Source organism: Sabethes cyaneus, chromosome 1 (genome assembly GCF_943734655.1).
Source record: "Sabethes cyaneus chromosome 1, idSabCyanKW18_F2, whole genome shotgun sequence".
Lineage (NCBI taxonomy): Eukaryota > Metazoa > Arthropoda > Insecta > Diptera > Culicidae > Sabethes > Sabethes cyaneus.
In genome coordinates, this window is record NC_071353.1 from 70,732,895 (window position 1) to 70,757,573 (window position 24,679).

The following is a 24,679-nucleotide window of genomic DNA, read 5'->3' on the forward strand; positions in this document are numbered from 1 at the left end:
GGTTTGGAGCGCTGTAATCCAGGCTGGTCCGCTATACCGCAGTATCGACGATGATACACTGGCTAAGAGGCGCCTCTTGCTACTGCTTGGTCCAAAGTTATTCGGCATAATCCTAGACAGTACACTGATGGCCTTCGCTGCCTTTTCGCATGCGTAGTCAACATGACTGTTGAATTTTAACCGATTGTCGATCATCACGCCCAGGTGCTTCAACTCGCGTTTTGAGGTTATGGTATGTTCGCCTACGGTAATCCCCACGTGTTGGACTGCTCACCGATTACTCACCAGTAGTATCTCCGTTTTATGGTGCGCTATTTGCAGTTTCGCGTTCTGCATCCAACTCTCCACCCTGCAGATTGACTCAGCCGCCAACGCCTCCACTTCCTCTAGTGATTCGCATGTAACCGTCATCACGATGTCGTCCGCGAAGCCGACGATTTCCACTCCCGTTGGTAGCTCTAGGGTTAGCACGCCGTCGTACATACTGTTCCAGAGAGATAGGCCGAGTATTGACCCTTGTGGAACGCCCGCCGTGATCATAGTCGTTTCCTTTCCGAGGTTCGTCCGGTATACTAGCACCCGATTCGTGAAGTAGCTCTTCAAAACGCGACACCGATAGTCGGGGACTCTCATTGTATGGAGCGCTGCTGCGATGGCTTTCCAGCTGGCGCTGTTGAATGCATTCTTAACGTCGATAGTGACCACTGCGCAGTAGCGGTTTCCTCTACGTTTCTGCTTGGACGCCTTCTGTGCTGTCTCGACGACAGTCCGGATCGCATCTAGTGTGGACCTTCCCTTCCGGAACCCAAACTGCCTTTGTGTCAGTCCGTAGTCGCCCTCCGTATATATGGATAGCCTGTTCAGGATAATCCTTTCTAGCAGCTTTCCCAGTGTGTCCAGCAGGCAAATTGGTCGATATGATGCTGGATCCCCCGGCGGTTTTCCTGGTTTTGGCAACAGTATCAACTTCTGGATGTTCCACTTGTCTGGAAAGCGTCCCTCGTTTAGGCAGTTTTGCATCACCGTGCGGAACATGTCTGGAAATGCATGGATTGCCTCCTTAAGAGCTGCATTGGGGATCCCATCCGGGCCCGGCGCCTTCTTCATATGTAGGTCTTTCGCGATTGAAACAAGTTCGTCATTGGAGACTCTTCTCTCGTCAGCGTTCTCATCCTCTAGCACCCGGTAAGGGGTAGGGGGCCAGGACGTTGGCTCGTGTTCCGGGAAGTCCTTTAACTATTATTTTTAGCTTATCTGGGCATCCTTCGGCTGGCATTGCTGGGCCCCTGATCCTTGCCATCACTATTCGGTATGCATCGCCCCAGGGGTTGGAATCGACTGCTCTACAAAGCTCCTTAAAGGCGTTTGTTTTGCTCTGCTTAATCGCGTATTTCAGTGCGGCCTTGGCAACGCGGAGGTCACTTCTTCTTTCCTCTCTAGTCTCGGTACTTCTTGCTCTCTGGAAGCACCTTCTAGCTCTGTTGCAGTTAGCTCGTAATGCATTGAGTGACTCGTTCCACCAGTAGACCGGACGCCGTCGGTTTCTAGGCTCCACCTTCCTTGGCATGGTTGTGTCGCATGCTCTGGTTAGCGCCTCGGTCAGCTCGTCAGCATCACCATTCTGGGCTTCGCTGTGTGGTCGTAGTGCCTCAACAAAGAGGTCCTTGTCGAATGTCTTCATTTTCCACTGCCGCTCTCGAATTCTTCCTGTTTGTGCTGCCACGGGGTTCCGTTGGCCAATAGTGTACCGTATAGCTTGGTGATCACTGTACGTGAACTCTTCGCACACTCTCCAGTTAATGTCGGTTCTCAGCGACGGGCTGCAGAAGGTGACGTCGATGATCGATTCTCGGCCATCTCTGCGGAAAGTGCTGGTGGTTCCAGCGTTGCTCAGCTCTACTTCGAACGTTGCCAGTGCTTCAAGTAGGCTGGCTCCTCTGGCGTTCGTACATCTACTTCCCCATTCGGTTGCCCAGGCGTTGAAGTCACCTCCTATGACGATCGGTCTCCGTCCAATGAGCTTACCAGTTAGTTCGTCCAGCATGCGGCAGAACTGTTCCAGCGTCCACCTTGGGGGAGCATAGCAGCTGCATACGAAGACTCCGTTAATTTTGGCGACCACGAAACCCTCGTATCGGTTTGTAACCACCTCCTGGATGGGATATCTGCCCGTCACCAATATCGCGGCCATTCCTGCTCTGTCTGCTATCCAGTTACCGTTATCGGAGGAAATTCGATACGGCTCCGCTATGATTGCAACGTCGCACTTCGTTTCTGTTGTCGACTGCCACAACAGTTGCTGTGCAGTGTCGCAATGATTGAGGTTGATTTGAATCACCTCCATTATTGTAGGGCTGCCTTTGCCTTCTGGTACACCGGGCATTTAAAGCCTCCCGTCACGTGGTCGTTGTCTTCCTTGCACAACATACACCTCGGTTGCTTATTGCAGTCCTTCGCAACGTGCCCCTCATTGCCGCATTTCCGGCACAGCTTCGATCTGTCAGGTCCCGGACAATTCCTCGCCTGGTGACCAAAGTCCATGCATTTAAAGCATCTCGCCATTTCTTTGGGTTCACGTGGGATGGCTCTAAAGCTAACCACCGCCCATCCAATTTTGACTCTGTCCACCTTCAGAAGCCAGTTTGCCGCCTCGATAGATAGACGAATCGACGCCGTCTGCGTACTGCCGTATGCCTTCCGCAGCCGAATAGACATTGGAACGTCGCCCAGGTATTCCGCTCTTGTCAGCAACGCTTTCACCTCTGTTGTGACCTCGTCCAGGTTTTTCGCTTCAACGATCGTCTCCTGAGACAAAGCTTTTACTTGAGCTTCGCTACCGAGCGCTGTCTCGACTAGCGCCTTGAAAGCCGCGCTCTTCACCTCCGGGTCTCTCTTGAGCTCGAAGAGCAACTCGCCGCTCTGGGTTCTCCGGGTTTTCACGACCTTTTCCCCTAACTCTTTCAGCTTCGGGTCGTCCCTCATTCTCTTGAGGAGATCGGCATACGTCGTCTTCTCGCCTTTCACTCCAACAATCAGAGCATCGCCTCTGCTCCGGATCCGGCGAGGTTGGGGTCTCGCCCTATTCTTCGCCTTTTTTCCGCTTCTTCGCGTTCTGCCGGCATGTCCCTCTGCAACTGCTTCTGCCGATCTTCTTTCATTTTTTTCTTGTTCTCACTCTCCTCCTTCTGCTTAGGAATGGTTCGCCAGCCGCTAGCCTCACCCTGCTCCGTGTCGCACTGCTCCTCCGCTCTGTTTTCATTTTGCTCTTCGTGGTCGCCGTTCAGCTCAACCTTCCGCTTTTTTGAGCTTACCTTATCTCCTGGCGATTCCCGAACATTTGTGCGACTACCTCCTTCAATATTGGCGATCTACACAGCTTCTCCTTCCTATCGAACACGTTGGCATCGCTGATCTGCGTGTCCATCGCGCAATCGCTATCTTCTCCTGTATTTGATTTTGTATTTAATTCTTGAAAACTCATTTTGGATCCCACGAGTAGCTAGGGAAATATGTAGTCCGCTGCGCCAGTGCCCTGCCTTAACGCAGTAAGGGCTTCGAACTGGTCGGATGCGCCCCGGTGTCCGCCAGGCTCCGTTCGCGGTGAGGTAATTTTGATTTTGACCCCCCTCACCATGCATCCCTCGACACGGGTCGCGTCACATCTTGGACTCGGGGTCCGTGGTGATGTTTGCGTATCGTCCTCATCAAGAACGTGGGTGGCTATACCGGTTAGCGCCGAAGCGGGGGATGAAGGGTCCCATTCTTCTACCCCTTGTGTGTGTGTGTGTGTGTGTGTGTGTGTGTGTGTGTGTGTGTGTGTGTGTGTGTGTGTGTGTGTGTGTGTGTGTGCGTGCGTGTGCGTGTGCGTGTGCGTGTGCGTGTGCGTGTGCGTGTGCGTGTGCGTGTGCGTGTGTATTATTCGCTGGAAATATATTTTGTCTTGAAATTTCCCATAGTGACTAGAAATTTTCAAAACACTATATTGCGCAGAGTGGCGCATGGTGGCACGTAATTCTTTCATAATTCGCTAGTATATACCTGAGATTTTACCCAGATGAACGAATTAACCTGGAGATATCTGGAGAAAAAAAGTTCTCGTCTAACAAAACAGAATATACTCTTATTTTTTCATGTTTTTCCTCTTCTCATGCTTTTTATTATTATTTTTATTCCTCTAGCTGCCTAAACCATTTGTTTTTCGGCAAGCTCATTTCATTACCTTTCTAATGATATATAATACATAAGATTTAATTTTGAAAATAGTGTTCAAAAATTGCTTTGAAACTAAACGTGTTTTCATGGCAAAAAGCATATATATCCTATCGCTTTTCAACTTTGACAGCCTCTATCTCAGAAACAACATCCAATTGAGACGTGCTATTTTGGATTTTTCTTAATTGAAGTGTTTACTATCAATAGAAAATTTCATAAAGCGGATTAGTGAAAGTCAGTTTTCTGATTTTTGTCCGCCTGATATCTCATAGTGTGCCGCAGCTACCGATAATCACCAGAACAACAACAACATTAACCCATTAAGCCCCACACTTTTCCCAGCAGAGATAGAAAGTTGAAACTTTCAGAATAATTCTCTTTTAGGTCAACTAAGAAAAAACCGCTGACATGTATTTTTAATGTCGACCATGTGTCCCGCAACGCTACGTTGCGAAAACGCAACGCTGGGCATTAAGGGTATACCGTTTTTGCATTCCTTCATTATTATGCATATAAATGCTTCATATTTTTTTACCGTTAAATCAAATTTGAATTTTTTTTTGTAATTAAATGAACGACTTAGAGTATTACATGTTATGTTTTATGATAGATATCGAAACATTTGGATTGGAGACCATCTTTGCACTAGACGCATAGTATGCAGTTTGAAAGCTAAATGCATGTCATCGCAGATGATTAAATGCCTACCAACGCGTTCCGGAAAGGTTGTAACATTAAATTTGGGTCCATGAAACTGTCGTTGCCATTACTCAATTCCTCCAGATATTCCGGAGGCAAAGGTACTTTAACAATTTTATTACGCTCTTATCACAACGGCTTCTTCATCAGCCATCAGTGTTTGAAGCTGCGAATTCTATGTCATGTAAACTTTCATAATGTTTCCGAGATATTTTAAATAAGCGAAAGATAAGATTTACATTCATTTGCTTACTAAAAAGCAACGACATCAAATGAAACACCGCAGCGAACGAACGAAAACAAACGTTCCCGTTGCAAATTTTGAATATCGCTACTTCCTAGCGTTGCGTTTTCGCAACGCAAAGCTTCAAACCTATCTTAAAATTACAAAAATAATCAAAATTATGAAACAAAGTTTTTTTTTGGCAACCGATTCTTACTAACACTGATTAAGAGGTCAGGCGTTAATAGAGGTAAAATCAAGTTTTATGAGCATTTTTCCTTAAGTGTCTGAAAAATTACAAAACCTGTTGTTTTGTCACAGCTGTAATTATGTTACATGTAACATCTGACCTTTGAGCAAAAACAGGTCGATTAGATTTTTTTCCAATCTTTCTTTGTTTCTCAGGGTCCAAGTTGATATCTTTAACCGGGCCTTCTCTAGAAACGAATGAAAGTGCGTTGCGTTTTCGCAACGCTGGGAGGAAATGGGTTAACCGCAAAGTGTGTCTTGAAGAGTTCTACAACAAATCTCCAGCAGCCAGCAGGTTAAATTCAAGTCATCAAACCGTTCATCGGCAAGCCGTCTGCACCTGTCCGATTGCAGAACATCGTCAGCATGTACTCCAAACCTTTCATCGACGGTGGTTACGTTTCTAACGAGCCAAGTAAAAACAGTGCCGGTATCAAACCTCTGTCACAGGCCACTCCCGTCCAGAAGCTGACAAAATCCGTTGGGATCAGTAGTAATAGATGTATAAATGCTGTTAATTTTTGCAATCTTCGCTACCGCAAGATGCAACAGAAGCATCCGCGGATGCGAACATCCGCATAGAATACTTATATAGCGCATCTGTAGCGAACTTCCAATGAACTAATAATCTGTACCGAACATCTAATAAGGCCATTGCAAATATTTTCTAAAGTTTTTGTCCCCCCCCCCCCTGGGAAATTGGCTTGAAAAATCGAGGAGCAAAAAAATAATTTGTAGGATATGAGTTAATTTTTTTTTCATAAAATCAATTGTCTGTGGGTTCTACAGCCTGAAAAACTTGAAAAATGAGTGTACGAGTTGAATTAATGCCTCTAGCACGAAACAGAAATGAAAATTCGAACAACGGAATTTCCGAATATCGGCCGAAAAATTTTTCTTTCGTTTTTGCCTTTTTTCGTATATTTTATTGCTCCGGGGTATCGTACCCCAGTATCCCCTACTTGCGGGTGCTTTATGCTCCGTAGGAGGTAGAATCTCAGGGTCTTTTTAACGCATACTGACACACGGCTGACCATATATGTGAGCGGCAGTGAACAGCTTCACGGTACGGGAGGGGAACTATCCCTATACAATTTTAGAACATTCACTCGCGATCCCCTGTGGCTACTTTCACCGAACGGAATCTAATAGAAGGGAGGACTCAAAAGCCGCGAACACTTTTGTTCCGGCCTGACTCGAAACCAGCGAGAATTAACAACCCCTTTTGTGGGTTCGGAGTAGCGGAGGTAAAATCTGCGGCAAGGTAAATATACGAAACGTTACGTGTCCTATCTAGAGTAGGCATTAATTTAATGTTTGCGAACTTAACTCTATACACTCACGGGCATGTTTTTGATTACCATACATCCCTCCTGAGGGATAGAACGTTGATGTTGCCGGAATCGCTCATCGGCAGATCCTCGGGTAGGTTCCAGCACGACGCAGCCTACCTCGTTGAGGTTAATCGCTCACAGGTTGAGGTCGTACATTCTAATCACGATGCCTCATTGATCGAATCGGTTAACCGCAAACGGCCGGGAGAAAGTTGTTGATGTAGCTGGGGTGACTTTATCCAATGTACACCTGTGAAAGCCTTGACCAGATAGCCAGTATTCGTGTTGATAGTACCGGGTTACAGGAAGTTCTCCTTCTGCGTCATTAAATATCCAAAAGCGGATTCACTTCCGAACCGACTGTATGTCCCAGATTTAGCAGAAAGTCAGGGGTTGTTGGATTACTACGAAGAAAAGTCGGAGATTTTGATCCGATGTAAAGAAAAAGGCTCTTTGTGGACCTGTCGGGTTTTATTAGCTTTTGTGACGTAACAATTTTAACATGTGCTTATTTTAACATTCTTTTGACAATTTTAATTATCCAGCTTTTAACATTTTTTTTATAAATTACCTTTTTCGTACTTCTTATTTTTGCTCGTAGTGCTTACACGTGTTGTTCGTTTCCGTTTAACTAACAATTTTAGCTATACAATAGACGTAAGTTAAACAATAGGAATTAGCTTTAAGTACACTATTTTTAGGTTATAATATTCCACGACTAGTCACCTTTTAACGTGTTGTATTGGTCCTCACTAGCACTTAATAAATTTCATTTGAATACTTAATCTTTAGTTGTAACTTGACTAGTAATTTAACTACTGTTACTAGTAACTCTAGAAAAAAGAACACAGTAATTTTAAGTACATTTACCCTACACTTATTACACAATTAATTTATAATTACACTACTTCAAGACGCGCACTTCTGCTCTGCTCAGGAGTCGAGAACGGAAAGAAAGCATCCACCAGATGCCAAGTTTAATAAGCTAAACTTTATTAGATGGGCCTCACTTCAACCAACTGTTGAATTTTGACAGATCTGGCCACATCCGTTTGGTTCCGTAACTGTTGGTGACGTTGCCAATCAATGTCCCCCTAGTGCTAACTATAAGTACTTTGGTGGAGTGCGTTCACACCCTCTTCATGAAGATTGTTCAGTGTGAATGGGACTTGCGGTACAAAGCAGAGCGATGTCTGAGATAACCACTCGTCACTCTCACATCAATGTCAGTCCGGTCAGAGGCGTAATTAGGGTATTGGGATTGATGTTTTTATGGCAAAGAAAAAGTGATTTCTTGGGATGGAGTCACAAGACCATATAAATAGGAACCACCGGTTACAATTTTCGCATGGAAAATAATACCGTATATATTAAAAGCAAGAATAGTTTATTTGTTTATTTGTATAAAAAATATCAACAGGCCTACTGGCCCTACTGATACACTTAAACTAGAATCTACGTGCTAGTGACAGGAAACGAGTTTTCAGTACCTCGCGGCTGACGTTTAAGTCGAAGCAATGTATGAATCGATTGAAATGGCGTTGCAGACCGATGATTGTGCTAAATGTGCTATAGTTGGTTCGCCGATGCGGTACACGCAGAAATGGACCGTTGCGTAGAACACGACTTTGGGCGTATATGTTGAGGTTCGCGAGTAGACATGGGCAATCCACTCTCGAGGTCAGCATGTCGGCGACTGCCATTGCTCTGATCACGTCGCGACGAGTGTTCAACGGGTCAAGATCGATGAGTCTGCAGCGTTGTTCATAGCAGGGCAGCTGAAAGGGGTCGTTCCAGGGCAATCTTCGAAGTGCAAAACGTATGAATCGGCGCTGCACTGACTCGATTCGGTCAACTCCATTTTGGTAGTACGGACTCCACACAGGAGCACAGTGCTCAAGGTTGGACCGGACAAGAGCACAGTAGAGAGCTTTGAGGCAGTAGATGTCGTTGAAGTTCTTGGCGATCCGCATGATAAATCCCAGATTCCTGCAGGCCTTATCGACAATATATGCGATGTGCTGTTTGAAGTCGAGCTTAGAGTCAAGCAGTATTCCCAAGTCCTTAACACAATTTTCGCGGCGTAGAGGCACGTCTGATAGAATATAGTCGAAAACGAGAGGGTTCAATTTCCTTGAGAATGTAATTATTTCACATTTGTCGGAATTTAGCAGCATGCGGTTGTCTGTGCACCATTTTGCAAAAATCAGCAGCTGCTCTTGCAGGAACGCGGCGTCGGACGGACTATCGACTTTAGCATACAGCTTCAGATCGTCGACAAAAGAGAGTCGCGGGCATTTAAGCAGGAAGTTGACATCGTTGAAGTAGATGAGGAAAACCAAAGGTCCGAGATGGCTACCTTGTGGAATTCCAGAACTAGCAATGAAAGGTCTGGAGGTGAACCCGTCGATACTAACTTCTAGGTGGCGATCGGAGAGGTAGGAATTAAACCATCGTAGCAACGAGCCTCCGATTCCGAGTTTGTCCAGTTTGGCGATGGCGATTCGATGGTTCAATTTGTCGAAAGCAGCGGAAAGGTCCGTGTAAATAACGTCCGTCTGCGACCGGTCGTCGAAACTTTTTATCACGTCGGACGTAAGAGTTAGATGATTGGTTGTCGTGGACCGCTGGGGCATAAAGCCGTGTTGATCGTCTACGACATATTGCTTAAAGAATGCAAATACAGGTGCATACGCAACAAGCTCGAACAGTTTTGATATTGAGTTTAGTGCAGAGATGCCGCGATAGTTATTCACATTTCTCCTATTCCCCTTTTTATGAACAGGAAACATGTATGCCTTTTTCCATATTGTTGGGAAGACACCTGTACTGATTGATAAACTGAGCAGGTGGCTCATCGGAGCAGCCAAGGCGTTGATACACTGTTTCAGCAGAACAGACGGAATACCATCCGGTCCAGAAGAACGAGAGGATTTTAGCTTCGCGGCGGCTGATATGACCATCGCGTCGTCGATGGAAAGGTGAGTTAAGCAATTGCTAAGTACGGGGACGCACTGGATGGCTGCGGAAATTTCTTCTCTTGTCAATCTTTCGTCAGTAAATACGCTGGAGAATTTCCGCGCGAATAGTTGGGAAATCTGTTCTGTGTTACTGGCAGTTTTACTACTCAGGAACATTACCGAAGGAAGCCCGTTGTTCTTCCGCTGTTCGTTGACGTGCTTCCAAAAGGATTTGGGATTCCTTTTCAGTCTACGTTCGATGTTGCTCAGGTAATTCCGGAAACAGGAGCGACTCAATCGTTTGTAACGCGTGTTGATCGACAAGTAGTGGTTACGGAGTGGCAGCGTTCGATCTTTTGAAAATTTCTTGAGAGCGGTCTTTCTCTCGGATTTCAGACGTCGTAACATAGCGTTTACCCAGGGTATCTGCTTCAGAGCGGGCATGGTTCTTTTTGGGACATGTCGATCGATAGCGTAGTTCAGGATGTTGGAGAAAGTCATTGCGGCAGAATTAACATCATCCTTGTCCAAAACTGCATCCCAATTGATGCTAGTCAGGGTTCTTTGGATTTCCCTGAAGTCCGCACGGACGAAATCATAGTAGACGATCGGTGGTGCACTAGTCACGTCAAGACGTATTTGTTGACGGATAGTAACCAGCAAGGGTGGATGATGTGGAACGTCCTTAACTAGAGGGGAAGGATCCATCGCTATTTCGGGAGCCTGAACTTGCACACTAGCAAAGTATAAATCGAGAAAGCGACCGTTTTCGTTAGCAATGTTGTTAACTTGTTGCATGGTGATTAGCAATACGGCAATAGATTTGGTTTTCACGTTTAGACTTTAAGTAAAAATACCTCAAGTCAATATTTTTTTGCTCGATTAAAAAAATCTTTGTTTTTTTCGCCACCCCCCTCCCCCCCCCCCTCAGTGGCCAAACACAGGAAGGACAAAAACTTTGTAATATTTGTAACTAAATATTTGTAATGGCCTATACAAACGAATTTATGATGTATTTCTATTTTTTTTTTTTTGAGAAATTCAGATATAAGTATCTTTTTACTTTTTTGATTCCAGAAAAAATTGCGGAATTTGAGTAATTTCTATGCAAAATGAGATTTGCCATGAGTTCGTAAAAATTACCTAATGACGACTTCCCTTGCTTCTACGCTGGAACGTAAAAATAGGTAAACAGCGTTTACCTAAGGCTGGTTAACGGCTGAATAATGCGTACCGTCGGTGCCTTGTGCACGTGTAGGCATAAAATAGACCCTACAGTGATCCATAGCCTCTTATTCAGCAACTCCTATTCCTACCGCCTCGTGGTACCAGCCGGGATACGAGCAACTTTGGTGATCGGGTAACCAACCCCGGTGGAAGCCAAGGTATGCTGACAGGAAAGGAGGGCTCTTTCGAGCTTCGTGGCCCTCCGGCGAAACAGGGAGTTGGTGTAGCAGGCTTTGCGAGCCGTTACCACCAAAAACACTAAAGCACGGAACGAAGAACAAATATATTCTTACTGGAACAATCGGAATAGACCCACGCGACGAAAAAGGACTATGGATTGGAAACTCGGGACGTGGAACTGCCGATCTCTCAACTTCCAAGGGAGCACTCGAGTGCTCTCCGACGTATTGAAGAGCCGCAAGTTCGACGTCGTAGCGCTGCAGGAGGTGTGCTGGAAGAGCTCAACAGTACGTACGTTCAGAGATGGACATACCATCTACCAGAGCTGCGGCAACACACACGAGCTGGGTACAGCTTTCATAGTGACGGGCGAGATGCGGAAACGGGTGATTGGGTGGTGGCCAATCAATCCTCGAATGTGTAGGTTGAGAATCAAGGGCGGATTCTTCAACATAAGCATAATCAACGTGCACAGCCCTCACCTCAGAAGTACCGATGACGACAAGGATGAATTCTACGCGCAGTTGGAGAGTGAATACGACCGCTGCCCAAAACATGATATCAAGATCGTCATCGGGGATTTCAATGCTCAGGTCAGCCAGGAGGAGGAATACAAACCGGTGATTGGAAGGTTCAGTGCACACCAGCGAACCAATGAAATGGGCCTAAGACTTATCGACTTTGCCGCCTCCAAGAATATGGCCGTACGTAGTACCTTTTTCCAGCACAGAATCCACCATAAGTACCCCTGGAGGTCACCAAATCGGACAGAATCACAGATCGACCACGTTTTGATCGACAGTCGGCACTTCTCAGACATTATCGACGTCAGATCCTATCGAAGCGCTAACGTTGACTCGGACCACTACCTAGTTATGGTTAAGATGCGCCCAACATTCGGTACCGACGCCAGCCTCGGTTAGATCTCGCGCGGCTGAAGCAGCCAGACGTCGCCGCAAACTACGCGCATTCACTCGAAGCTGCGCTGCCGGAAGAGGACGAGCTGGACGAAGCCCCTCTCGAGGACTGTTGGAACACTATCAAAACAGCCATCAGCAGTGTAGCGGAGAGCTCCATCGGGCATGTGGCCCGGAATCAGCGGAACGATTGGTTTGACGATGAATGTAGGAGGGTGATGGATGAGGAGAACGCTGCGCGGGCGGCCAAGATGCGCAGTGCCACACGTCAGAACGTGGAAAGACACAAACAGAAGTAGATGCAGCGAAACCAAATCTTTCGGGAGAAAAGCGCACCCTGGAAGAGCAGGAATATGCAGAGTTGGAGCGGCTGCATCGTTCTCAGGAAACGCGAAAGTTCTACCAGAAACTGAACGGATCCCGCAAAGGCTTTGTGCCGCGAGCCGAAATGTGTCGGGATAAGACTGGCAGTATTCTGACGGACGATCGTGAGGTGACGGATAGGTAAAAGCAGCACTTCGACGAACACCTGAATGGCGCCCAGTCGGAAAACCATGGCGGCGGGGAAAGCGATTTCGACGGTGCAGCAAACGGGGAAGAGGTGCCAGCCCCAACGATAGGCGAAGTTAAGGAGGCCATCATGCAGCTAAAGAACAACAAATCAGCTGGAAAAGATGGCATCGGAGCGGAGTTTATTAAAATGGGACCAGAAAAGCTGGCCGTTTGTCTGCACCGACTAATTGTTAGAATTTGGGATACGGAACAGCTACCGGAGGAGTGGAAAGATGGGGTTATCTGCCCGATCTACAAAAAGGGCGACAAGTTGGACTGTGAGAACTATCGAGCGATCACCGTTCTCAATGCCGCTTATAAAGTGCTGTCCCAAATCATTTTCCGCCGTCTATCACCAATTGCGAATAGATTTGTGGGAACTTATCAAGCCGGCTTCGTCGAAGGTCGGTCTACAACGGATCAAATATTTACACTGCGGCAAATCCTCCAAAAGGGCCGTGAATACAGAGTTCCCACGCATCATTTATTCGTTGACTTCAAAGCCGCATATTATACCATCGACCGGAAAGAGCTATGGAAAATCATGGACGAGAACAGCTTCCCCAGGAAGCTCATCAAACTGATTAAATCTACGTTGGATGGTACACAGTGCTGTGTTCGGATTTCGGGTGGATTGTCAAGTTCATTCGAATCACACAGAGGGCTTCGTCAAGGTGATGGTCTTTCATGCCTGCTGTTCAACATAGCGCTACAAGGTGTTATGAACCGAGCGGATATCAACACGCGGGGCACGATATTCAACAAATCTAGTCAATTCGTCTGCTTTGCCGATGACATGGATATTATCGGCAGAACATCTGTAGCGGTGGCTGAACAGTACACCAGACTAAAGCGTGAAGCAGAAAAGATTGGGTTAAAGGTAAATACGTCTAAAACAAAGTACATGCTGGCCAGCGGAACCGAGGCCGAACGACACCGCTTGGGCAGTAGTATATTGATCGACGGCGATGAGTTTGAGGTAGTCGATGAATTTGTCTACCTTGGCTCACTGGTAACGGCGGACAATGATACCAGCCGTGAGATTCGGAGGCGTATTATCAGCGGAAGTCGTGCTTACTATGGGCTCCACAAGCAATTGCGGTCGAGCAGACTAAGTCCCCGTACAAAGTGCAACCTGTACAAGACGCTTATTAGACCGGTTGTTCTCTACGGGCATGAAACATGGACAATGCTCGAGGAGGACCTGCGGGTGCTCGGAGTTTTCGAACGACGAGTGCTAAGAACGATCTTCGGCGGCGTACAGGAGAACAGAGTATGGAGGCGGAAGATGAACCATGAACTCGCACAGCTCTATGGCGAACCCAGTATTCAGAAGGTAGCTAAAGCTGGACGGATGCGATGGGCAGGGCATGTTGCAAGAATGCCGGACAACTACCCTGCAAAGATGGTGTTTGCCTCAAATCCGGTAGGAACAAGACGACCAGGAGCGCAGCGAGCAAGATGGTTAGACCAGGTGGAGCGAGATCTGGCGGAGAGTACTCGGTGTCCGAGGAATTGGAGAGCGGTAGCCCTTAACCGAGTTACATGGAGAAATTTTGTTCAACAGGCTTTGTCTTAGGACGGCAAGCCACCTAAGTAAGTAAGTAAGTAAGTAGCGTTTACCTAAATATAGCTTCCCGCACGAAGGTTCTGATTTAGGTGAAAACTGCATAAATTTATGTTTTTTCATTTTTCTGTGAGGGACTATGAGGTCTGTTATTAATCATCGATAAAGTTAAGTACGCTATTTATTTCGAGTTTCAACTAACGAAAGCGTACTGTAAACTGGTGTGAGCATATTTTGGTGTGACAAAATTATTTGACTGAGTCTATTGAGGGGAGAAATCCGCAATAATCTCATAACTTTTCACGTAACTTTAACGTGAATATTATTTTCAGTAAGGGTTTTTACATTTGTACAGTTTTTCATAGGTTTTATATTGAATACTCGAAGCAAACCTTCGAGCGCTACGGTGTGACGATGTTGAGAAACACGCAACATTGAAAAATAAGTGAATTTAATTTGGCGATAGAATTAATGCGAGTATTTCGTCTGTCTGTCTGTGGTACAGTGTTTGACGCACTTTCATTTCCCATTAAAATTTTATAAATACATTATTAAAATGTGTGTTATATTGTTAATTGCAAGGAAAATTGTACCATCCAAAGTGCGATATCGCTCATAAAAGTGCTATATTGCATTAAATTAGGCTGACCAGACATCCCGGATTATGCGGGACTGTCCCGGATTTGGATGGCTTGTCCCGGATTACAAAGCGTCCCGGAAAGTGTCCCGCATTGATTAATTTTTTAACAGTTTTTAAGGATGATGCATAGGAAATCATGAAATCGCATAAAATTGCATGAAAAAACCTGCTGCTGACACCGTTCGTCAGCCGGTGCACACCCCCCCACCTCGAATTCCTCATCTGACCAATGTCGCTGGTGACTGTTCTCTTCATCTTCAGCTTTTGCTGTCATCTTCAGTATTGCAGAACTGGACGAACCAGGGGATAATTTGGTGCACTTAACTCTTTTGAGATGAACTGAAGTCCAGTGTCCATTGTAGCATGCATGCTGAAACTGCGACAGGCTTCATGGGACTTAATGAAGGGCAAAATTCGCCTGGTAAGGTACCTACCCTAGTGTATCTCCGAAATCTTAATTGTCACAAAACACTGGTTTTCACACTGATGCCAAAGGAACAGATCCCATGCCAAGTCATGACCTTTTATCATGAACCCATCCCCAAAACCAATCTCGAATCTGCTAAAAATCCTACCGCGAGCCAGAGCATGAAGAATTTAACCCGTGGGTTTGACTGAAATCGGCCTTATTCATCATCGAGTCAGACACATGCATCGCGTTTCGTCATCACCTGGCCGCACAGCTCACGAGACCGGATTGTAGCCTTTGTTTATTGTTTGAGGTTTCTGTTGTTCTTCCTCGGTAATACCTGTAGTCATTCCCAAACGGATTTGCTATACAGTCCGAATTCAGTTCTTTTGCCAAAGCACAATCCGTGATGCTGAGATCAGCCTTAACTTTCCGAATGTCCCTCAACCGCAGTTGATAATCAAGAGTTCAACTCCAACGTCTGGCCTGCGCCTTGCCGCCACCCTTGAGAGCACCCCTCAATTACTCACACTACAGCTCTTTTAGAATAATCCGTCTGTTCCGCCAGCTCCCGACCCGACGCTGGATTCTGCAGATGACCGTACACAATGACTTTCATTTCTTCTCCTGCATGGTGAATATCTCGAAACCACGGTACCTTTAAACTGCGAAAAAATACTGGAACTACTGGGAGCGCCGCTATCGCCAAAATGAAGGGCCCAATTTCTAAATGATCTCATCTTTACTACGGAACCGATGTAGCAAATAAGCCAACCAATATGTCCCGCATTCATCCAAAAAAAATCTGGTCACTTTACATTAAATCGTTTCGGTATCTTCGGGGAACTTTTTCGTTACCTTCCAAGCAATAAATGGAATAAATGCGCCGAAGATACCGAAACGATTTACTGCAAAATAGCACTTTTATGAGCGATGTCGCACTTTGGATGGTACAATTTTCCTTGCAATTGACAATATTTAGTTTAAATTGTTTCACGTTACCTATTCTCAGAAATAAGCACAAATGTACCCGAGGGTACAATACTGGTATTCATACGCAATTTTGATTCTGTACTTACTTCAATAAAAACAAAACAATGGTTCCAGCGCAAACCAAAAACGCAGCCAAAGGAAGGATATCAGAGAGCTCTGCTGATAACAGCAATGTTGAGTCAAATGAATTCATCGTCACCTATTTTACACTTCTCATCTACGCAGAGTATTATTCACAATTAGGCATTGCACGGCAGCGGTGACTGCAATTTTTTTGTATTGACTGCACTATTTACACAGTTCAAGATAATTTACAAAATTACTTAATAATTATTTAATAAGCGAATGTCACAATCGTAAACAAAACAAATAACAAACCTGCACTCTACACCGAAAAAACTATTCGCTATGTAAGCAGGGATGCCACATATAATTCTGTGTTTTTTGTTGCAAAAATCTGACAATCTGACGGCGAAGAAAAATATACTTCTGTGAACTCGCCCACCAAGATTCTCACCCGAAAGAAATGAAAGATTTCAATTTCAAACTTGAAATCTTTCATTTTGTAGGGCAGTAAAACATGGTGGGCGAGATCCGCGTTTATAATAGCAGTGTGAATTCACCCACCATGAATTAACCACCAAAACTGACAATTTTTGCACAGCGGCACACATATAAGATAGCGCCTGAAATGGCTAGCACTAGAACTAAAGTTGTGAAGGCACCCACCAAAATTAAAAATAAAATAAATATTCATGTTTACTGCAGTACAGACAGTGGATTACTAAACCAAAAAAAAAATCAAATCAAAAACTAACTAAATAAAAAAATAAGGTAAGAAACGAATTGCTGCAAAAGCATTATCCTATATGTATAATATTATGAGTACAATTTTAGGGATACCTATTTGACTCCAGCCAGGCAAATCAGAGAGTATTTAAGTTGGTCGACCCAAAGCATTATGTTAAAGGACTATAAAATAAAGGACAATAAACTAAATCAAATAAACAATAAAATAAAAACTAATTAAAATGAGGTAAGGTACAAATAGCTTATATTAATCATTTTAGGGATATCCAACCAACGTGCGCTTAATATGAAAGCAAATATATTTCGGAAAACCTAGCCATGAGAAAAGTTAAACTGAAATAGTTAGCTAGGAGCACCTAAAAGTCTAGACAAATGAGAAAATTTTATGATTCTCGGCTCAACACGCTCTAAATAACTAAAAAAGCACTCGAGGAAATATTGAAGACACCATATTCTTGATACTTAAGTCGCACATGGTGGATTATTCGTGACTGCCTACACTAAAACAAGAAACATGGTAATTGTTACCATATTAGAGGGTAAAATTAAGAGGACAAACCAGTGAATTTTTGCAGAAAAGATTTCTGTTTAGCTTAAGCAGTGTTCTGGTCAAAATTACTATGCGTTACTTTCGGCGTTACCCCGATACCCGATGGTTTTTGTTTCAGAGTACCGATATCAAGATTCGGTGAATTGGGTCTAGTAGCTGAGACCTCAAGCGACTCAGAAAATACTTAGTTGCTCGGCCTAAACGCCATCTATGAGCACTGAAGCAAAAGAGGAACATTTTCCATATACTAAGTACTTGAGTCACTCTATGGTGGATTACTCGTGACTGCCTACCGATATCAAGATTCGGTGAATTGAGCCTAGTAGCTGAGTCCTCTAGCAACTCAGAAAATACTTAGTTGCTCGGCCTAAACGCCATCTATGAGCACTGAAGCATTTTCCATATACTAAGTACTTGAGTCACTCTATGGTGGATTACTCGTGACTGCCTACCGATATCAAGATTCGGTGAATTGGGTCTAGTAGCTGAGACCTCAAGCGACTCAGAAAATACTTAGTTGCTCGGCCTAAACGCCATCTATGAGCACTGAAGCAAAAGAGGAACATTTTCCATATACTAAGTACTTGAGTCACTCTATGGTGGATTACTCGTGACTGCCTACCGATATCAAGATTCGGTGAATTGAGCCTAGTAGCTGAGTCCTCTAGCAACTCAGAAAATACTTAGTTGCTCGGCCTAAACGCCATCTATGAGCACTGAAGCAAAAGAGGAACATTTTCCATATACTAAGTACTTGAGTCACTCTATGGTGGATTACTCGTGACTGCCTACCGATATCAAGATTCGGTGAATTGAGCCTAGTAGCTGAGTCCTCTAGCAACTCAGAAAATACTTAGTTGCTCGGCCTAAACGCCATCTATGAGCACTGAAGCATTTTCCATATACTAAGTACTTGAGTCACTCTATGGTGGATTACTCGTGACTGCCTACCGATATCAAGATTCGGTGAATTGGGTCTAGTAGCTGAGACCTCAAGCGACTCAGAAAATACTTAGTTGCTCGGCCTAAACGCCATCTATGAGCACTGAAGCAAAAGAGGAACATTTTCCATATACTAAGTACTTGAGTCACTCTATGGTGGATTACTCGTGACTGCCTACCGATATCAAGATTCGGTGAATTGGGTCTAGTAGCTGAGACCTCAAGCGACTCAGAAAATACTTAGTTGCTCGGCCTAAACGCCATCTATGAGCACTGAAGCAAAAGAGGAACATTTTCCATATACTAAGTACTTGAGTCACTCTATGGTGGATTACTCGTGACTGCCTACCGATATCAAGATTCGGTGAATTGAGCCTAGTAGCTGAGTCCTCTAGCAACTCAGAAAATACTTAGTTGCTCGGCCTAAACGCCATCTATGAGCACTGAAGCATTTTCCATATACTAAGTACTTGAGTCACTCTATGGTGGATTACTCGTGACTGCCTACCGATATCAAGATTCGGTGAATTGAGCCTAGTAGCTGAGTCCTCTAGCAACTCAGAAAATACTTAGTTGCTCGGCCTAAACGCCATCTATGAGCACTGAAGCAAAAGAGGAACATTTTCCATATACTAAGTACTTGAGTCACTCTATGGTGGATTGCTCGTGACTGCCTACCGATATCAAGATTCGGTGAATTGAGCCTAGTAGCTGAGTCCTCTAGCAACTCAGAAAATACTTAGTTGCTCGGCCTAAACGCCATCTATGAGCACTGAAGCAAAAGAGGAACATTTTCCATATACTAAGTACTTGAGTCACTCTATGGTGGATTACTCGTGACTGCCTACCGATATCAAGATTCGGTGAATTGGGTCTAGTAGCTGAGACCTCAAGCGACTCAGAAAATACTTAGTTGCTCGGCCTAAACGCCATCTATGAGCACTGAAGCAAAAGAGGAACATTTTCCATATACTAAGTACTTGAGTCACTCTATGGTGGATTACTCGTGACTGCCTACCGATATCAAGATTCGGTGAATTGAGCCTAGTAGCTGAGTCCTCTAGCAACTCAGAAAATACTTAGTTGCTCGGCCTAAACGCCATCTATGAGCACTGAAGCATTTTCCATATACTAAGTACTTGAGTCACTCTATGGTGGATTACTCGTGACTGCCTACCGATATCAAGATTCGGTGAATTGGGTCTAGTAGCTGAGACCTCAAGCGACTCAGAAAATACTTAGTTGCTCGGCCTAAACGCCATCTATGAGCACTGAAGCAAAAGAGGAACATTTTCCATATACTAAGTACTTGAGTCACTCTATGGTGGATTACTCGTGACTGCCTACCGATATCAAGATTCGGTGAATTGAGCCTAGTAGCTGAGTCCTCTAGCAACTCAGAAAATACTTAGTTGCTCGGCCTAAACGCCATCTATGAGCACTGAAGCAAAAGAGGAACATTTTCCATATACTAAGTACTTGAGTCACTCTATGGTGGATTACTCGTGACTGCCTACCGATATCAAGATTCGGTGAATTGAGCCTAGTAGCTGAGTCCTCTAGCAACTCAGAAAATACTTAGTTGCTCGGCCTAAACGCCATCTATGAGCACTGAAGCAAAAGAGGAACATTTTCCATATACTAAGTACTTGAGTCACTCTATGGTGGATTACTCGTGACTGCCTACCGATATCAAGATTCGGTGAATTGGGTCTAGTAGCTGAGACCTCAAGCGACTCAGAAAATACTTAGTTGCTCGGCCTAAACGCCATCTATGAGCACTGAAGCAAAAGAGGAACATTTTCCATATACTAAGTACTTGAGTCACTCTATGGTGGATTACTCGTGACTGCCTACCGATATCAAGATTCGGTGAATTGAGCCTAGTAGCTGAGTCCTCTAGCAACTCAGAAAATACTTAGTTGCTCGGCCTAAACGCCATCTATGAGCACTGAAGCAAAAGAGGAACATTTTCCATATACTAAGTACTTGAGTCACTCTATGGTGGATTACTCGTGACTGCCTACCGATATCAAGATTCGGTGAATTGAGCCTAGTAGCTGAGTCCTCTAGCAACTCAGAAAATACTTAGTTGCTCGGCCTAAACGCCATCTATGAGCACTGAAGCATTTTCCATATACTAAGTACTTGAGTCACTCTATGGTGGATTACTCGTGACTGCCTACCGATATCAAGATTCGGTGAATTGGGTCTAGTAGCTGAGACCTCAAGCGACTCAGAAAATACTTAGTTGCTCGGCCTAAACGCCATCTATGAGCACTGAAGCAAAAGAGGAACATTTTCCATATACTAAGTACTTGAGTCACTCTATGGTGGATTACTCGTGACTGCCTACCGATATCAAGATTCGGTGAATTGAGCCTAGTAGCTGAGTCCTCTAGCAACTCAGAAAATACTTAGTTGCTCGGCCTAAACGCCATCTATGAGCACTGAAGCAAAAGAGGAACATTTTCCATATACTAAGTACTTGAGTCACTCTATGGTGGATTACTCGTGACTGCCTACCGATATCAAGATTCGGTGAATTGGGTCTAGTAGCTGAGACCTCAAGCGACTCAGAAAATACTTAGTTGCTCGGCCTAAACGCCATCTATGAGCACTGAAGCAAAAGAGGAACATTTTCCATATACTAAGTACTTGAGTCACTCTATGGTGGATTACTCGTGACTGCCTACCGATATCAAGATTCGGTGAATTGAGCCTAGTAGCTGAGTCCTCTAGCAACTCAGAAAATACTTAGTTGCTCGGCCTAAACGCCATCTATGAGCACTGAAGCAAAAGAGGAACATTTTCCATATACTAAGTACTTGAGTCACTCTATGGTGGATTACTCGTGACTGCCTACCGATATCAAGATTCGGTGGATTGAGCCTAGTAGCTGAGTCCTCTAGCAACTCAGAAAATACTTAGTTACTCGGCCTAAACGCCATCTATGAGCACTGAAGCAAAAGAGGAACATTTTCCATATACTAAGTACTTGAGTCACTCTATGGTGGATTACTCGTGACTGCCTACCGATATCAAGATTCGGTGAATTGAGCCTAGTAGCTGAGTCCTCTAGCAACTCAGAAAATACTTAGTTGCTCGGCCTAAACGCCATCTATGAGCACTGAAGCATTTTCCATATACTAAGTACTTGAGTCACTCTATGGTGGATTACTCGTGACTGCCTACCGATATCAAGATTCGGTGAATTGGGTCTAGTAGCTGAGACCTCAAGCGACTCAGAAAATACTTAGTTACTCGGCCTAAACGCCATCTATGAGCACTGAAGCAAAAGAGGAACATTTTCCATATACTAAGTACTTGAGTCACTCTATGGTGGATTACTCGTGACTGCCTACCGATATCAAGATTCGGTGAATTGGGTCTAGTAGCTGAGACCTCAAGCGACTCAGAAAATACTTAGTTGCTCGGCCTAAACGCCATCTATGAGCACTGAAGCAAAAGAGGAACATTTTCCATATACTAAGTACTTGAGTCACTCTATGGTGGATTACTCGTGACTGCCTACCGATATCAAGATTCGGTGAATTGGGTCTAGTAGCTGAGACCTCAAGCGACTCAGAAAATACTTAGTTGCTCGGCCTAAACGCCATCTATGAGCACTGAAGCAAAAGAGGAACATTTTCCATATACTAAGTACTTGAGTCACTCTATGGTGGATTACTCGTGACTGCCTACCGATATCAAGATTCGGTGAATTGAGCCTAGTAGCTGAGTCCTCTAGCAACTCAGAAAATACTTAGTTGCTCGGCCTAAACGCCATCTATGAGCACTGAAGCAAAAGAGGAACATTTTCCATATACTAAGTACTTGAGTCACTCTATGGTGGATTACTCGTGACTGCCTACCGATATCAAGATTCGGTGAATTGGGTCTAGTAGCTGAGACCTCAAGCGACTCAGAAAATACTTAGTTACTCGGCCTAAACGCCATCTATGAGCACTGAAGCAAAAGAGGAACATTTTCCATATACTAAGTACTTGAGTCACTCTATGGTGGATTACTCGTGACTGCCTACCGATATCAAGATTCGGTGAATTGAGCCTAGTAGCTGAGTCCTCTAGCAACTCAGAAAATACTTAGTTGCTCGGCCTAAACGCCATCTATGAGCACTGAAGCATTTTCCATATACTAAGTACTTGAGTCACTCTATGGTGGATTACTCGTGACTGCCTACCGATATCAAGATTCGGTGAATTGGGTCTAGTAGCTGAGTCCTCAAGCGGCTCAGAAAATACTTAGTTGCTCGGCCTAAACGCCATCTATGAGCACTGAAGCAAAAGAGGAACATTTTCCATATACTAAGTACTTGAGTCACTCTATGGTGGATTACTCGTGACTGCCTACCGATATCAAGATTCGGTGAATTGGGTCTAGTAGCTGAGACCTCAAGCGACTCAGAAAATACTTAGTTACTCGGCCTAAACGCCATCTATGAGCACTGAAGCAAAAGAGGAACATTTTCCATATACTAAGTACTTGAGTCACTCTATGGTGGATTACTCGTGACTGCCTACCGATATCAAGATTCGGTGAATTGGGTCTAGTAGCTGAGACCTCAAGCGACTCAGAAAATACTTAGTTACTCGGCCTAAACGCCATCTATGAGCACTGAAGCAAAAGAGGAACATTTTCCATATACTAAGTACTTGAGTCACTCTATGGTGGATTACTCGTGACTGCCTACCGATATCAAGATTCGGTGAATTGAGCCTAGTAGCTGAGTCCTCTAGCAACTCAGAAAATACTTAGTTGCTCGGCCTAAACGCCATCTATGAGCACTGAAGCAAAAGAGGAACATTTTCCATATACTAAGTACTTGAGTCACTCTATGGTGGATTACTCGTGACTGCCTACCGATATCAAGATTCGGTGAATTGGGTCTAGTAGCTGAGACCTCAAGCGACTCAGAAAATACTTAGTTGCTCGGCCTAAACGCCATCTATGAGCACTGAAGCAAAAGAGGAACATTTTCCATATACTAAGTACTTGAGTCACTCTATGGTGGATTACTCGTGACTGCCTACCGATATCAAGATTCGGTGAATTGAGCCTAGTAGCTGAGTCCTCTAGCAACTCAGAAAATACTTAGTTGCTCGGCCTAAACGCCATCTATGAGCACTGAAGCAAAAGAGGAACATTTTCCATATACTAAGTACTTGAGTCACTCTATGGTGGATTACTCGTGACTGCCTACCGATATCAAGATTCGGTGGATTGAGCCTAGTAGCTGAGTCCTCTAGCAACTCAGAAAATACTTAGTTACTCGGCCTAAACGCCATCTATGAGCACTGAAGCAAAAGAGGAACATTTTCCATATACTAAGTACTTGAGTCACTCTATGGTGGATTACTCGTGACTGCCTACCGATATCAAGATTTGGTGAATTGGGTCTAGTAGCTGAGACCTCAAGCGACTCAGAAAATACTTAGTTGCTCGGCCTAAACGCCATCTATGAGCACTGAAGCAAAAGAGGAACATTTTCCATATACTAAGTACTTGAGTCACTCTATGGTGGATTACTCGTGACTGCCTACCGATATCAAGATTCGGTGAATTGGGTCTAGTAGCTGAGACCTCAAGCGACTCAGAAAATACTTAGTTGCTCGGCCTAAACGCCATCTATGAGCACTGAAGCAAAAGAGGAACATTTTCCATATACTAAGTACTTGAGTCACTCTATGGTGGATTACTCGTGACTGCCTACCGATATCAAGATTCGGTGGATTGAGCCTAGTAGCTGAGTCCTCTAGCAACTCAGAAAATACTTAGTTACTCGGCCTAAACGCCATCTATGAGCACTGAAGCAAAAGAGGAACATTTTCCATATACTAAGTACTTGAGTCACTCTATGGTGGATTACTCGTGACTGCCTACCGATATCAAGATTTGGTGAATTGGGTCTAGTAGCTGAGACCTCAGGCGACTCAGAAAATACTTAGTTGCTCGGCCTAAACGCCATCTATGAGCACTGAAGCAAAAGAGGAACATTTTCCATATACTAAGTACTTGAGTCACTCTATGGTGGATTACTCGTGACTGCCTACCGATATCAAGATTCGGTGAATTGGGTCTAGTAGCTGAGACCTCAAGCGACTCAGAAAATACTTAGTTACTCGGCCTAAACGCCATCTATGAGCACTGAAGCAAAAGAGGAACATTTTCCATATACTAAGTACTTGAGTCAC

The 24,679-nt window shown here is 44.5% G+C and overlaps 1 protein-coding gene across 3 annotated transcripts in view; it reads right to left on the reverse strand.

The window, feature by feature from the left end:
- Positions 1-16,603, reverse strand: part of LOC128732866 (cell growth regulator with RING finger domain protein 1-like) — a 292,154-nt gene extending 275,551 nt beyond the window's left edge. For 2 of the 3 annotated variants that reach the window (XM_053826285.1, XM_053826282.1), the window contains exon 1: positions 16,249-16,507. In XM_053826285.1, coding sequence (XP_053682260.1) covers positions 16,249-16,355 — 107 coding nt within the window. In that variant the 5' untranslated portion in view covers positions 16,356-16,507. Of the gene's footprint in view, positions 1-16,248; positions 16,508-16,540 lie in introns of those variants that run through there. The other variant, XM_053826284.1, reaches the window with a different exon arrangement.
- Positions 16,604-24,679: the final 8,076 nt, after the last annotated feature.